This window comes from Gambusia affinis, linkage group LG06 (genome assembly GCF_019740435.1).
Source record: "Gambusia affinis linkage group LG06, SWU_Gaff_1.0, whole genome shotgun sequence".
NCBI lineage: Eukaryota > Metazoa > Chordata > Actinopteri > Cyprinodontiformes > Poeciliidae > Gambusia > Gambusia affinis.
Window position 1 is genome coordinate 4209812 of NC_057873.1, and position 14334 is coordinate 4224145.

The 14334-nt window shown below is 37.0% G+C and overlaps 2 protein-coding genes across 3 annotated transcripts in view; both read right to left on the reverse strand.

Annotated features, from left to right (window-relative positions):
• LOC122832911 (claudin-4-like) overlaps window positions 1-14334 on the reverse strand; it is a 50450-nt gene that overhangs the window by 17706 nt on the left and 18410 nt on the right. The gene's annotated exons all lie outside the window — the stretch shown is intronic.
• LOC122832914 (claudin-4-like) lies at window positions 2531-3596 on the reverse strand. Its single transcript, XM_044120147.1, has one exon. It carries the CDS (start codon window positions 3497-3499, stop codon window positions 2876-2878), a length of 624 nt encoding a protein of 207 aa, XP_043976082.1. The 5' UTR covers window positions 3500-3596; the 3' UTR covers window positions 2531-2875.

Consider the following 14334-nt stretch of genomic DNA (forward strand, 5'->3'; position numbering starts at 1 on the left):
GGTTCCTCAAGGCTCCCATCTTGGTGGCCTTTTATTTCACACTCCTTATCTCGCAACACAGACTACAAAACCAAAACCAAACTTTTGCACACATTTCTCTCTGAAGTTAAATCAGACCCAATTTCTCTTGTTTAAGATCAGTCAAGTCACAATAATGAGAGAATATGACAAATTTATTTATTAATATCTTCAAAATTTGAAGTCAACATAAAGAATGATTAGTGCCTCTTTATCAATGAGGTAAAGCTGAGATTATGGATGTATTTAAAGGCCACACTTGGAACACGCTGCTTTCTGGTTTGACAACTTCTGATTTTAATAAATAAATCTCTCACTATTGTTGCATTTAGCAAATAGAAACATTTTATTTATAATTCTGACTGAACAGGTTTGGTCTGATTTAATTTCAGAGGTCGAGAAAAAACAGGTGTGTATCTTTATTCAACTTGTGTAAACTTATTGTTTCAAATGTAGACGTCTATGCTGATGACACACAACGTTATATTTTTGTGTCACCAAATTACAGTCTCTCTGCAACAATCTTTGTGTTATCACTGATTATTTCAGCCACAATTTCCCCCAATTTAAAGCAAAAATGCACTTTCATTAAACAAAAAATGAAAGAAATCAACACCTAAGATGCTCTGTATTAGGGTAAACACTAGAATAGGCCTTAAAATTCAGCTTTGGACTCAACTGATGGACAAATTCTATTAAAGATTTAATTTTTGGGTTAATCTTTTGTAACTTACTGGTTGCAATCAAGGCATCCAAGGTGCTCTCACCAGGAAAATGAGCAATTTAGCACTCCTATTGTGTTATTATTTTACAAATGTAGTTTTTAATTTTATTTTTAATTTTTTTTGTGTGTGTGAAAGGTCACAGACCTGCTGTTCAGTTTGACCCCTCAGGTCATCAGAGATCTGTGTTTTTGGAACTATAACATTTTGTTTCTATTCTCTTCTTTTAACACATTATTATATTTTACTGTTTATATTTTAAATTACTTCATATATCTAGATTTTTCATGTACTGCTTTCAGTAATTCTGATCCCGTTTCTAAAAAGGAGTTTAAATTACCTCAGGCATGAGCAGCGTTTAAACACAATCCCTTCTTTTTCTGATTTTAAGCTGCATGTTTCACATATTTTAAATTCATGCTAATTTATTCAGTCACAAAACCAAAGCATTCAAAGCTTAGTTTCTGGGTTAAAAATGACACAATATCAAATATTTCTCTAATTAGAAGAAGTAAAAAATTTTATTCAAAACTTTTTGATGAAGCCTAATAGTTTTTTATTTTTATTTTATTGACATGTTTAGTGATGATGAGATAAGTGACCTAAAAATATAAGCACCAAAGTTCAGATTTAAGAAAAAAATATGTAAACATGGAGCCTAAAAGGAAAGAAAGCGCTAATAACTGATCAGTTTCTAACATTTATCAATGAAAAAAAGAGTATTAAAGCTTGTCACATATTTTTTTACTCCAGCTGATGTGTTGCTGCTGCTGCTTTTAAGAAATTAATCAAATTAAGAATTTGAATGAGAAAATAATTTTTCTTCCTCTGCCAGTGGGGGGCGATGTTGCACAGCTGTTTACCCCGACAGCTCAGTAATATCCTTTCAAAGCTTCAAACTGACAGAAAATGTTTTAAATTGTTAAGAAATGCTGAACAGCAGAACATAGCTAGCTGACACATATAATGTAATTATAGAGAATTGAATTTATCAAATCCCATCAAACCAGCTGCAGTTTTCACTGGTAAAACATTTCTAGGAAAGTTTGAGTAAAGTATTTTGCCTAAGGAAACATTTGCATAAAACGGTTGGCTGGAGTCAAACCCTCAACTTCCTGAAAACAAAACCTTCTCTTCCCAGGAAGCCTCACCTATCCAACACTTTCTGGTTACAAAAGCTTGGAAAAAATCTAGAAAAATAATCTTTTATGAAGCTTATTCTTGGAGATTAGCTTAGTGAAGAGTAATGTTACTCAAAGGAGTGAAGTTCTGCTTTTATTGGAAACTGATCAGATAAAAAATCTAAGAAATTTACCCAGAGAAGTTTTTGATCGGCCGCAGAAACACAAACTCACACTAAGTATTTTTGTTTAGTTTCTACTGAGGATATTTTAAATTCACATTAAATAAGACGAAACTAACTAGCAAGTAACTTATCAGAAAGATATGAGGCTGTTTTAAGTGAACAATTCCTTAATATCGATGAAAAAGTACAATAGGGTAGATTATTCCACTTTACTCACAATCGACGGGCACGGCACCGTTACCTAGCAACCCCCGCCAAGACTTGCCCGTTACCTAGCAACGCAGTTCTAGTTCCACTGGCAGATTATTTCACTTGCAACACTTTCCCCCCCCCAAGTGAAATAACCTGACAGTTGGACAGTTAGTTTGGCCTCATTTCATGCGTACAAGAAAATGGATTCAAACTACTTGGTGAGATTTTGTTGCTGGAGTGCAGTTTGTCTTAAGTATTTCATTTCTGAACAAAAACGAATCAAACAGATTACTTAATCTTAGTAATAATAACAAAAAATCTTTATTTACAGTCTCAGACAGAAACCACTATAAAGGTAAATAATTCAAACAGTAAAAAAAATGTATGAAATGAATAAAAACAAATGAAATGCATTTTTAAAAAAACACAACACTTTGATTTAAGGTAATACAAGAAAAGTTGCTCCCAGGGATCTGTCGTCATTTTCTCTCCTGCTTCCACGGTGACAGTTAATCGGGCGTGGCCGCCGTCTCGTCCTCACAATGAAACAAATCAGACTGAATCCCGAACACAATGAGTCCAAAACACTTTGTTCCCCAGAAATTAATCAGAGTCTCTTCTTAATGTCTCGGCCCTCTCAGACGTAGTCCTTGGGAGGGGCCGATCGAGGGGCCGAGTACTTGGCGGAGAAGTTGTCTTTGGGGGGGCAGTTGGCGCAGAGAAGTCCACCGCCCAGGATGAGGAGGGCGGAGGCCCCCCAACCGATGAAGAGCGAAGCTCCAAGCTCCATTTTCTGCGAGTTGTTTAGATATGGGTTGTAGAACTCGGTTATGATGCTGCTAGCCGTCCAGGAGACGGGAATGATGCACAGGAGGCCAGCAATGATGAACATGACTCCGGCTGTGATGCACACCTTGATTTTGGCGCTCTCGTCCTCAATGCAGTTGGTGCATTTGCCCCCCGCGATGGCGAGGAGGAGCGCCAGGATGCCGACAAGGATGGAGATGATGGTGAGGGCGCGGGCCGCCTGGAGGTCCCGCTCCAGCGCCAGCATGGAGTCGTAGACCTTGCACTGCATCTGGCCGGTGCTCTGGACCACGCACTCCATCCAGATGCCCTTCCAGATGGTCTGAGACGTGACGATGTTGGAGCCGATGAAGGCCGTCACTCTCCACTGGGGGAGAGCGCAGGTGATGATGGCCCCGATCCAGCCGATGATGCCGAGGGCAATGCCCAAGATCTGTAGTCCTGCAGACGCCATGCTAACTCACGAGGAAAACCGCCCAAAAGTTTTGTCTGCTTTGTCTTTATCTGCACGTGTCGCTTGAGAGATCCCCAAGAGTAAATGTTTGTCCAGGGTGGAAGCGGGTCTTTTATACACGAACAGGAGGGGCTTGTCACACAGTCACGATGTGACGTACAACCACACACACACACACACACACTCCCCTCCTCCAGGCATGTCTCATCCTGTCAGGTTTCTGTCCTTTTCATGGCAAACAAAACAGCTAGAAATGTAACAACATGACTCATTTCTTAGCTGCTATGCTACGCTCAAATCAAAGAAACACAGGAAAAGACACAGCCTCATCTAAATTATTATTTGCTCGTTTTGCTGAAATGTAGAAAAATGCTTCAGGTTTTAAATAAAAAGACTCTTTTTTTGTTTATTTTAAGGTAAATCAACGTAATTCCAGAAAATTCAAATTTCAGAAAAAGATTCAGGTTTTTTTGTGTCATTTATGAAACATTTCAGAGCAGATTTATTTTTATAAAGAGGAACTTGCAAGTCATTTTTGTCTGTTATTTATATTAAGGAACTAGTGACTTAAAAAAGTTCATACTTCTTATTATAACGTGTTAACTAAAATAATTATTTTTATTAAATATTCATTCAATTAAGTATATTTTTTATTATGTGTCTTTATTATTAAAGTTAAGGTGCCTCTCTGCTCAGAGCTGCAGTTTCCTCTTACAGGAAAACGTCGACAGGAAACACCAGCCACAAAGTGCAGGTTTATGTATATCAGCTTAAAGGTGACATACACCATTAAGCTGGTCACTGGTTTCTTTTTTTTTTAGAGCTTAACTGTAAATCTTTGTTGTTGTTTCTTCTGTGTAAAGACGAAAAAAATCTTTATCAGCTTAAAGGTGACATACACCTTTAAGCTGATAAAGGTGTATTACGTTTAAAAATACATCTTTTAAACGTATTTCTGCCCAGCAACTTATCTTTGTACAGACACCCGGCTGCGGACAAAGACAGAACAGTGTCTACACCCGTCCTGTCTAAACTGTTGAGCTCTCGGGGTGTGAAGTGAATTAGTGGTCACAGGAAACCAGACTTTACTCTGTGCATAAGTCAATTTTGTCATGATGTTCCACTTGACCGTTGACTGTTCTAGAGGTGTTGTCTTTTACTTCCAATAATTGTTTTAGCGCCACCTAGGCGTCTAAAGATGTGTATAAAAACTGATGTTCTGCACGATGTACGGAGAGAGTTTGTCTGACAGCGTCTGGCTTCACACATCCTCTCCCCTTGGGTTTGGGGTTTTAAAGTTTTTCTCTAATAAAGCTGTGTTTTTGTTCTGCTTTTAAATCCTGGTCATAGTGCATTTTTCCAGGGGTAAGCAAATGTTACTTGTAAGTCAGTTTTGTCTTATTTCAAGTGTACTAAGATATTTTCACTAGAAATGAGACCAAACATACTTATTATTATATTTTATGTTTTTGCAGTGTATTTGTAAGAAAATCATCGTTCTGGTTTGAAAGGACTCAATGAAAACGTTTCTCAAGGATTTTCTTTTAAAAGTAATTTATCTCAAATTCCAGTCATTTTACAGCTGTTTTATTTTTATAAAGACGAAAAAAATCTTCAGATGCGTTTTCTTGACCTCAGACTGTGATGGTTTTTTTTTCACCTACACAACAGGAAGTTTGCTCCGTAAAACCTCTGGGTTGTTTGAAAAGTGACTTATAAATAACGCCAAGCTAATCATTCACAGGATCTCCAGGCCTCAAGAAGACGTGCCAACAGTTGAACTTTCTTACAGTTTGTTACGTAGCAATCACCAACTTCAGTGCATAAATTTATCCCCTTTTACCACTAAATAAAATACAGTAAAACACAAAGTGTCAAAGATTCTCCATGTAAAACCATGAATCTGATTTCTTTCTTTAGATTTCATGCCAACTTTTCCAGATTTTAATGGTTTATAAACAGGTTAGCACAACATTTGGCAAGATTACAAAAATCAAAACGGAATGTTTCTATTATGTGATACTTCATGAGTCCAAATGCAGAAAAAAAAGCAGAAAATGTTTTTATTCTCTGTTAAAAAGCTGCTTTGTTTGACGGTAAACAGAAAAATGTAGAACTGGGGGATCTTATTACTCACCATGAATATAAAATAACTGTTTTTAACCACAAAGAACGACGTCAAGAGCATTAAAGACAAAAAATGTACACAAGCGTTAGTATTTACAAGGTTAAAGAATAATTTAGGAAATAACTCCACAAGGTTAGTTTTGTTTTATTATTTCTTTAGCAAAAAACAATAAAAAGAGAAACTTATAGATAAAAATTTTACTCTCCCAGCAGCACGTTCATATTTAAACTTTTCCGGTTAAATTCACAGCTGAAGTTTATCAATATTATGTGCCAAAAACTAACAATGAATTAAAAAAAATGCAAAATGAAGCCTTGATTTGGCTTTTACATTCAGGTTTTTTCTTTCCTTCTCTGCATTGTTTGTGGTTTTTATCCAGCCTTTTTCTCCAAGGTCGCCATCCAGAAAATATAATCCTTCAACATCAAATCTTTGAAAATACCACGATTTTAACAACTAAATCAGAAGGTAGCATCTCTATTTTTTCATAGAAATCTGATTTTGATTTATGGCCAAACTATCTTTAAACTCAAAAGCTTCCAAAAATACCAGATTCATTCTGAAAAAGTCCAAAACAAACAAGATTTGGGATGCCATTACTGCACTGCAAAAACACAAAATCTAATCTAAAAAAGTATTTTCTTCTGCAAATATCTTAGTTCACATGAAATAAGATTAAACTAATTTACAAATGACAGTTACTACCTGGTTATAAGTCAACAAGTCCTTAATGTTGATGAAAAAAATTATAGTTTGCAGATTATTTTACTTAGAATATGGAAATAAATGTAAAAATCTACTTTTTATCAATAATAAGGAATTATTTACTTACATTTAACCTTTATATTTTGCTGGAAAGTTACTTGTAAGTAAGTTTTGTCTTATTTCAAGAGTACTTAGATATTTTCCCTGGGAAATAAACCAAAAATATTTGGTAACATTTAGTGCTTTTTTTTTTTGCAGTGTTGCCATTTGACATTTAAAACAATGTTTTCAACTTTTATTTTCTATATTCTGGTAACCAGGAAATTAGCATAAAAGGGAATTTAAAAGAAAACAGCTGACCTTGTTGCGGCGCCAGGCGTTAGAGGACAAACGGCGAGGAGCGTCTCGTCTTCAGACGGAAATCTGCTCTACAGTCCAGATCAATGATTTTATTACCAATCGTCTTGCCACCGCAATGGGAACACATCGGTTGGGAAACGATTGGAAAATGGAAAGCAAAATCTCTTTAGATTTTCTGCTGCAACAAAAAAAAGGGAACAGTGATAGGGGGACTGAGGGCGGCAGGGAAATGAATGGATGCTGTGTTTAAGGGCCGGAGCTGCTCTTACGGATATAATACTCTGTTTTATCTGAGGTGGGATCAGATAAAGGGAGCCGGGCCACGGAGATCGGGTTCTGGGGGGACGCAGGAATTTCTGCAATTAAGATGCTGAGGACAGACTCTTTCAGGACGACATCAGCCTAAAATCACTGCAAAAACTAAAGCTAGATGCAGTCAACTAAAGTTGAAATCAACTAGAGTCAACTGGAACATCATGTATATGCATCCAACTCAAATCAACAATCTTATACTGTTGATTTGAGAACGATCAAAACTCACAGCTTCAGATATTACAGCTAGAAACTTCTGAAATCTGAGTCTGAACTTTCGGAGACACATAAAGGTAGTGACAAAATCAGCCTTCTGTCACCTGAAGAACATTCCCAGGATTAAAGAAACTCAAATTAACTTCCAGAAAACTGCAAAACAGCCAAAATACTGACACCTAAATCAAGACTACAACTCTTTTTAGTCTTGAAAGTTCTTTGATTAACAATAACTGGAACACTGATCAACATATTTGATGTGTAGTGATGATCGCGTTGGACAAAATGTAATGTTCGTAGATTGTAGTGACTCTGTGGTGTGTTTATGGTGTGAAGCACGTTGAACTGCTTGTTGCTGGAACGTTCTTTACAAATAAACTTGATTATAATCATGTTCAACACTAAAGACTGGTTTCCATAGCAATCAAACAGGAGAAAGTACAGCAGGGCGGTCCAAACTTTTTGTGACCTGGGCCAAAATTGTAGAATCAAAAGCCAACAAAACCCAGCCTAAATATCCAAAAGATCCAAACTACGAAAAGGATTTTTACGCCGGTGTGTTGGGGCTCTCATAGTCTGGGAAAAAAAGTTGATTCCTGCAAAAACTTCTGAAGTTTTGTGATTAATCTCAGAATTTTATGATCACTCTAAAAACGTAATTTTTTTGTAGCACATATCCTTATTTTTTCTAGAAAGTTAATCTCAAAATTTCTGGGGGGGTTTTTGGCAGACATTTACCATTTATTCATTTATTTATTTTACGATGGACCTAATACACCATTGTGGATTTTGCACAAAAAACATCTAGCTTTCAGGGTTTTTTTTAGGCTTGATTGAATAAATTTATTTTCAGGAACAAGAACAAGATTTGGGTCTTTTTTTTTTTTTATGCTTGCTACATTTAGCCGAAAGCTGATTTTGGTGCAGCTTTTCAGTAAAAGTCTTTGGATAAACAAACACTTTGTGTTGTACTTTACATTTTGTTTTTATCCTGATAACAAATTAAAAGTTTCCATCTGCATTTATAGGCCATATCTCTATCTTGTTTTGAATTGCGGTTGGGGGCCGCACAAAATCAGTCCAGGGGCCACAAATGGTCCCCGGGCCACACGTTGGACACCCATGAAGCAGAGCAATGCCTGAAATCTGTAGCCATTTAAAAAGTTTGAAAAAGATAAGAACAGTTCAAAGAAGTTGTTGAGCAAAATTACAAAAACGTGGAATTTAGTCCAGAAATACCACTTTGGGTCACACACTGTAAAAAAAAAGAAAAAAAGAAAAAAAATTTAAAAAATGTATAAATAATTTCAGAGGGGAACAGATTTGTCCATTTTTTGACACAAAGCAGACAGATTAACTCGCTGCGTGTCTCTGCAGCAACCGCTGAGGAGTTTGACTTTAGAGTCGTGAGAAAATTCCAGAGGGAGAAGCAACAAGTACCAGCAGGTAGACAGAACCAAGCCCAGACCTCAGAGTCTGAGAGCTGCCGATCGCTGCAACTCAGCCCAACACTTCACGCAGCCTGGGTCGGGAATCACAACTCAAAGAACAGTTTGGATATTCAATGATCTCATTAGCTGAAGCATCTGCTGCCTCATCTGGGAACAAAAGTAACAAAGTGCTTTCAGGAACGTTGTTCAACGCCGAGCGGCTGCCTTGATCCAGAGGGGGAAGGAAGTGTGTTTGGTGACGTGTTGGTTGGCGCGCCTCAGAGCGCTGCTCACCAGCAGTTATAGTTTCAGTGGTTATTTATAAAAACGTTACTGAGTCATGCATGTGGAGGATGACATAAACATCGACCTCCTGAGTCATCGTTTCTACAGAAAACCTTATGATCAATAAATCATTACAGCTGGATTACTGCCTTAATCCAGCTGTAACCAGTGATGGCATAGTTACTTTGAAAAAGTAACTTTAATCGGACTACTGATTACTCCTTTAAAAAGTAACTTAGTTATATTACTGACTACTTGATTTGGAAAGTAACTAAGTTACACTAAAAGTAACTTTTTAGTTACTTTCAGCAGCTGCTAACAACAACGCTCTGCCTCCTGTGAAAATCACATTGAGCTTTGTCAAAACTTTTTTGTAAGCTATTTTATAATGGTAACATCAACAATGTGTCTCCACTGATAAGGTTGAACTGAAGAGGAGATTGTACAAAAAAATAAAAATCGTGAGTAATTTGTGTGGTCCACTGTTGTCTGGAAAACTCTTAGAAGGATTTTAAAGCCCCCCCTCCCCCCAGCCTCCAGATTCTGCGTTACGGCCCTGCGTTTGGTGTCACAGCACAGACCTCCTCCTGCAGCTCACAGCTCAGATGGCTGCACAGATTTGTGACACTTATAATATTAATAATTATAACGGTGCTAACTTGCCATTATAACTATTGCCAACTACGGACACGTTTATTCGTGGCTGTTTTCACGTTTATTGCGCTGTTTATATTGGTCTCGATGTTTGCAGTTTTCTGGAGCGCAACGCGAAGCTCGACGTCATTCAGAGGTAATACATTAACTTGACATTAACAAAGACACAGCGGGACGGATCATCCTGGAAATGATGGACAGAGAGAGACTGATTAAAACTACCTTAATGACGGAAAAATTCTGGGATTTATTATGAGTCTCTGCTTATTCCCAACCCCAAATGAGCAACTTCACGTTCAAAAACGAGCACAAAAAGGCGCAACCAGCAACTCATTAAATCTGCAAGCGACTTTTAAAAAATGAAGCCCAAAGCCGCTTGTAATAATCGGACTTGGCGACAGAAACTGAAAATAGTTCCAGTTTTTCCACCAACAAAATGCTCATCTCCCTCCATTGTTTACATTTCTGTAGCATAGAGACGTCGGTCACTCGACAAGACGCGTAGAGGAAATATGATTAAATAACAAAAGAAGATAGTAACGCATAAATGATTTTGATAAGCAACTGTAGTCTAACTACTCGATTTGAAATAGCAACGCGTTAGATTACTGGTTACTGAAAAAAGTGGTCTGACGTCAGTAACGCGTTACAAATTAACGTGTTACTGACGTCACTGGCTGTAACACATGTAAAATAAAATGTTGCAATACATTTTATCCATGTATTAAATAATATTTTATAGCATTTCATCCTACCAAGTATTTCTACGGAAGACGATTAGGGCCACTGGGGGCGAAGGGAAAAAAATTATTCTGACTTTAATCTCAGAAATCTGAGATTTAAGAATTCTGAAATTTAAAGAAGAAATTCTTTCTAAAATTAAAGAATTCTGATTTTAATCTCAGAATTCTGAGATTAAAGTCACTTTGCAGGAAGATATGGGACTTTGTGTTAAGTTAATAAAGACTTAATATTGGTGAAAAATGACTAGTTCCATTGGCAGATTAATTCATTTATAGCAAGACATTTTGCCATGTTAAAAGTGAAATAATATAACTATTTTTCATGAATATTTTTTAATTTTTGATTTAGAACAAGCTCTTATTTCTTACTTACAGGTAACCTTTCAGTAACATATATAGGTTTGATAAAAAATGACTAGTTGCACTGGCAGATTATTTCACTGATAAAATGGCAAAAACAATTTACTATGAGTGAAATAATCTGTCAGTGGAACTAGTCATTTTCATCAATATTAAAGAAACTGAAAAGTTTCTTGTAAGTAAGTTTAGTTTTGTTTAAAGTGTACTAACATGTTTCCACTAGAAACTAGGCCAAAAGTATTTAGTAAGATTTTGTGTTTTTGCAGTGTAACATAAACATGCAGCAGATCCAAGGAGATTCCCTGTTTCTTTTCATTGGGTTAAATTGAAATTATCCGATTTGAGATTAAAGTAAAACATCAAACCCAACGTTGTTTCGGAGGAGAACTAGAAAGAAACGCTGTTGAGTTTATGACTCAAGGAACAACCTTTTTTTTTTTTTTTTTTTATCTCCCGTGTTTCTCTTCCTGTTGCACATTTTCATATTATTCACATCATACAACTAAACAGCAACAGGAATAAACAAACAAACAAACAAAAGAGGCTGAATAAATAAGTAAACAACCCCGTTCGAAGGAACTCGTGTTTGTTTTTAAAACCCGCCTCGGGCCGTAATGTGCCAACACAAGCGTACTGAAAGGAAAACCTGCTGCCGGTTCTTGGAAGTGGTGCGACTGGTTGCCACTCCCAGGTGGATACTCAGGTGTTCCATCTCTGCCTGCACACCTGCTGCTAGGGAACAGTCCAGACATGTTTCCTGCGCCTGCTGCAGCACAAGAGGAGCCACAATCAGACCACTATGAGTAACAGAAAGTTTTCTTTTGTTTGTATTAAAAGGTTTTTTTGCTTTTGCTTCTTCTGTGATGTTATTACCATAGTAGCTTATTATCATCTATTAGCTTTTTTCTCTGTTTTTTCAATTAGATTTTTTAATATATTTTTAAAAAGTGTTTTATTTAACATTTTATATAAATTTTGTTTTATGGGCGTGCTGTGGTGGCGTAGGGGAAAGCACAACCCACGCTTGGAGGCCTTCAGTCCTCGACGTGGGCGTCGCGAGTTCGATTCCCGGACCTGACTGACATTTGCCGCATGCCCTCCCCCCTCAACTTCCCCTTTTCCTGTCAGCCTACTGTCATATAAGGGACATTAGAGCCCACAAAAAAAAAAAGAAAAATGACTTTCTGTTTCTGTACGTTTCAGAATATGTAGTGCATGTTTGGTATTTCTTATGTGACAGTTTGCCCAGGGCGTCACTGAGCCAGGGGACAAAAACAACTTATTGGTATGTCTGACTTGTTATGCTTCCTTCAACAGGTTATGACACAAAACATGTTCAATACCTTTTTTTTTTTTAAACAAAATAATTTTTTATAAAATTTCAGTCTGCCCAGTTCTGCCTATTTTCAGCTTCTTTAGGGAGTCCTGTCACTTTAAATCCAAATAATCTGCTGCTGGCCACGCCCTCAAACTCAACATTTACACTCACACATGAAGATGGCTGCAAAAAGATCCACAATTATGCGACTGTACATCTTTGAACAGCATTAGTAGAGCCTCCTGCACAGCCAACAAGAATGCAGCAAGTGTGTTTCTGGATGGCAAGTGACCAACAAAATACTTGAACGGCACATACGGCGGTAAAACCAGCTGACCAAACGTGCTGGAGATTCACCGCGGTTGCTAGGTAACGGAGCAGTGCCTGCTGATTTGTGGCGTTACACTCAGAACGTTTCTGAAACTGCAAATTTTCCAGACAACAAAAGAATATTAACTTATTGCCAAAAAAAATGACTGGATGTTTTTTTTAGAAGCAGCTCACACTGGAGGATAAAAATGTGCAAAATGTGAATTTTCCATTGTAGACTCTGTGATATTCCTGAGATCTTTATTTGTTTTGTGACAACAGAGTTTCTGTCTGATACCAGCATGAAAACAACCTGGACTGAATTATTTCACTTTGTTTTTGTTTTACTACTCAAATCACGGTTTTGACTTTTAAAATCTTTTTTTAAACAACTAAAAGGTCTCTGGCGCAAAAGAGATGGTTTGCCCAGAGCGGGATTAATATAAGTATGTTTAAAGTGTAACTTCCAGAACTGAACCAGATTTTACACAAAAATGTCGCAATCTGCAGAGTAACAACAACAACAAAAAAAAGTTAATCTGGGCTTAGTTATTCTTTAATAACCCGTCAGCTGGAGAACATTCCTCCTCCTCCCACCATGTTAAATAACAGGAGGTTTAATCTGTTCAAATCTTCTGCTGGCTGCGTCACACTTACACCTCCTGCGGTGACTTCATTGCTTTCAAAGAACGTTCTGAGAAGAAACGAGTCACAACACGTCCAACGTGGATACTCCCTAAAACTCCTGGAACAAACTGTTACAGGAAAAAACCTGCTGTAGCTTATATCATGAAGTTAAATCGTGAAGTTAAATCATGAAGTAGAGAAACAATGGCATCACGGAGCGGCTGCAGAGGAACAGCTAAAGGGTTTTAGTTCCTCCTTTTTGACATTTCAGCTTTTTGATTCCAGCAGAATTACACAAAATAAACCAAATTTAAGTGACTGGTTTCCTTCTTTTATAAGAGGAAGCTGACAGTTGAACAGTGATGGGTGCAAAAGGTTTGTTATCTTCGATTTTAGGATTCAGGATTTAGGCAACCAAAAAACTGAATGCTGGAACAAAAATCCAAGCTGAACCAACAAAGTATCGGATGTCTGCACATTAAAGCATCCAGGTGTTTTATTTTTAACCTATTTGAATAAAGCAGGTTAGAATTTGCATTAAAGGCGAATCCAAATAAATTTATGCTTTGACCATATGAACAAATTAACAGACTGCAGGAGAAACTGGCTCCCCCTGCTGGTGGAACTATGCAATAACAGTTTAATTTTTTTGCTTTCTTTTATAAATATTGTCTAGTTTTTGTGTGTTTACACTGTACAAGTACTTTTGTCTAACTTCTAATGCAAATATTTTATTGCAGTTAAAATTAAAGTGTGCTACGATACTTCCACCAGAAACTGGACACAAATACTTGGTGAGATTTTGTGTTTTTGCAGTGTATCAGACAAAAACACAATGAAAGCAAAGAATCTTCACCTGACCTGACCCTTGACCCCCGGTGACCTTTGTTAATTAGTGGAGAGTCCTTAATGACAGAGAGTTCCTCATTTGTTAGTGAACCTGAGAGATTCTGCTATCTGTCAGGTAAAAGGATCATTTAGGAGAAAATTCCTGGTTCAGGAATTTTGATCTGTTCAGCAGGAAACAATAAAAAGGGATAAAGATGAAAGCAGCTTTAATGGACTCTTCCAGCATGGATTCACCTCTTAACTTTACATTTTTTCATTAAAATTACAGCTGAAGTCCACTGAAGTTATCTTCTATTCTTTTTAGATGTATGCATGCCAAAAACTAGCAACACTGAAGGAGAAGAACTTGAAATGAAGGCTTGTTTTTACTTCTGTTTGCATGGCTGACCAGCTAAAAACAAAACGCTGCGATGTTTTGTCATTTTTAATGCAGATTTAGGACGACTAAACTGCTAAAATTATGGTATATCTTCAAAGGTTTTAGCTCCTATTTCTTGATGAAAAGTTACTTGTAAGTTAATTTTGTCTTATTTCAAGTT